At 53.8% G+C, this 2,272-nt stretch overlaps 1 protein-coding gene across 1 annotated transcript in view; it reads right to left on the bottom strand.

Moving 5' to 3' along the window:
• The window catches only part of RABEP2 (rabaptin, RAB GTPase binding effector protein 2), a 32,054-nt gene that overhangs the window by 14,953 nt on the left and 14,829 nt on the right, over positions 1–2,272 (bottom strand). The window contains exons 6-7 of the mRNA XM_011982351.1: positions 1,472–1,567; positions 1,275–1,373 (exon numbers count right to left, since the gene is read on the bottom strand). Coding sequence (XP_011837741.1) covers positions 1,275–1,373; positions 1,472–1,567 — 195 coding nt within the window. The remainder of the gene's footprint in view (positions 1–1,274; positions 1,374–1,471; positions 1,568–2,272) is intronic.

Genomic DNA, 2,272 nt, shown 5'->3' with positions numbered 1-2,272 from the left:
CCAGGATGGTCTCGATCTCCTGACCTCGTGATCCACCCGTCTCGGCCTCCCAAAGTGCTGGGATTACAGGCTTGAGCCACCGCGCCCGGCCCATATATATTTCTTAAACCCTAAAGTAGTTGCCAACTCTAAAAATTGAGAGACAAGCCAGGTGTGGTGCTACACACCTATAATCCTGGCTACGGGGGAGGTCAAGGTGGGAGGGTCACTTGAGGCCAGGAGTTTGAGACCAGCCTGGGCAACATAGTGAGACCCCAACTCTACAAAAAAAATTTATAAATTAGCTGGGCATGGTGGTGTAAGCCTGTAGTCCCAGCTGTTCAGGAGACTGAGGCTGCAGGATTGGTTGAGCCCAGCAAGTTGAGGCTTCAGTGAGCTATGATTGCACCACTGCACTCAAGCCTGGGTGCTGAGCAACAACACACCATCTCTTAAAAAAAAATAGCAGACAATACACAAATATTCATATTTTTGGTTTCTCTTGAAAAATCAGAAAATCTGGCAGCAGTGAACCTGTGTTCTTAGGTGGCCACGGTCAGCAGAGCCCAGAGGCAGGAGCACTTTGCAGGAACCTCTGGTTCCAGGCTGCCTACTGCCCTCCTGCCCTACACCTGGCCCTGTTCAATCACGTATGTCTCCCCCCTAGTCTTGGTCAGCATCTGATTTGCTTTTTTTTTTTTTCTTTGAGACAGAGTTTTGCTCTTTCACCCAGGCTGAAGTACAATGGTGTGATCTTGGCTCACTACAACCTCTGTCCCCGGGTTCAAGCGATTCTCCTGCCTCAGTCTCCTGAGTAGCTGGGATTGCAGGTGCCCGCCACGATGCCTGGCTAATTTTTGTATTCTTAGTAGAGATGGGGTTTTGCTGTGTTGGCCAGGCTCGAACTCCTGACCTCAGGTGATCCAACTGCCTAGGCCTCGCAAAGTGCTAGGATTACAGGTATGAGTCACCTTGCCCAGCCAGATTTGCTTTTAATCCTCATGACTCTGCAAACTAGGCCCCATTATGTCAGTTTTATAGATGGTGAGACAGAGGCTGGGAGTCTGGGATTAGCTCAAGATCAAACAGCTCTGTGTGGCTGCAAAGGCCCTGTTCTGGCCACGGCACCAGCTGCCCCAAAACCCTCTTACCTACCTGGCACCAGTTCTGGGGTGCGGCCTGAGCAGCTGGAGACAGGACAGGTGCCTTGACTTCCCACGTGCCCCCTTCCACCACACGAAACTGATTCCTGCTGGACTCCTCACCCTCCTTCCCCGGGGCTCGCAGGTACTCACCATCTGCAGCTGTACCCGCTCCTGGGCCTGGCTTACAGTCCCCTGCAGGGTCTGCAGCAGCTGCTCTGAGTTCTGGACCTGGGCCAGGAGCACCTGCATCTGGGTTGGAGGGAGGGTGAAAGTGAGGGCAGGGGGATGTCAGGGGGCGGAAGGCAACCAGAGGCCTGGCTGGGGCTGCAGTGGCGGCAGGGACCCACCTGCTTGGCACAGTCCTCGTTGCTCCGTCTCAGGCCCTCTTGGAGCTCGTCCCGCTCACGGCTGACGCTCTCCAGGTCCTTCTGCAGCTGTCGGCCCTGCCACAGACCCTGCCTTCAGCCTGCATCTCCTGGGAACTTAGGACACCCTCACCACACTTCTCGTGGCCCACCTCTGCAGGGAGGTGCCCTCATCCACATAGTCCATTGAGTTACAGGCCCAGCCATCCATTCTCTTCCCTTCACTCCCCACCCATCAGCAGGCCCTGCCGGGTCCATCTCCAAAGTGGATTCCACAGTGCCAGGTGCAGTGGCTCATGCCTGTAATCCCAGCACTTTGGGAGGCTGAGGCGGGCGGATCATTTGAGGTAAGGAGTTCAAAACCAGCTGGGCCAACATGGTGAAACTCCATCTCTACTAAAAATACAAAAAGTTAGCTGGGTGTGGTGGTGGGACACCTGTAATCTCAGCTACTTGGAAAGCTAAGGTAGGAGAATCACTTAAACCCAGAAGCAGAAGTTGCAGGGAGCCGAGGTCGCGCCACTGCACTCCAGCCTGGGTGACAGACTGAAACTCCATCTCAAAAAAAAAAAAAAAAAAAACATATTTGATTAATCCTTAATCCCAGGTGCCCAACATGAGTGCTTGGCACATCGCATAGGCTCAGCTTGAAAAGGAGTGAACACCAAACACCAGCCTGGACCCTCTGGTGCCAGAGCTGCAGGTGACATTCAGGGCTGACCATGTTCCCAAGCCTGGCCCAAGTTCCAGTTCCAGGCACTTTCAAAGATTGAACTCTGACCT

This window comes from Mandrillus leucophaeus, unplaced genomic scaffold, assembly GCF_000951045.1.
Source record: "Mandrillus leucophaeus isolate KB7577 unplaced genomic scaffold, Mleu.le_1.0 Scaffold24, whole genome shotgun sequence".
Taxonomy (NCBI): Eukaryota; Metazoa; Chordata; class Mammalia; order Primates; family Cercopithecidae; genus Mandrillus; species Mandrillus leucophaeus.
This window is presented reverse-complemented; position numbering and strand designations above follow the sequence as displayed.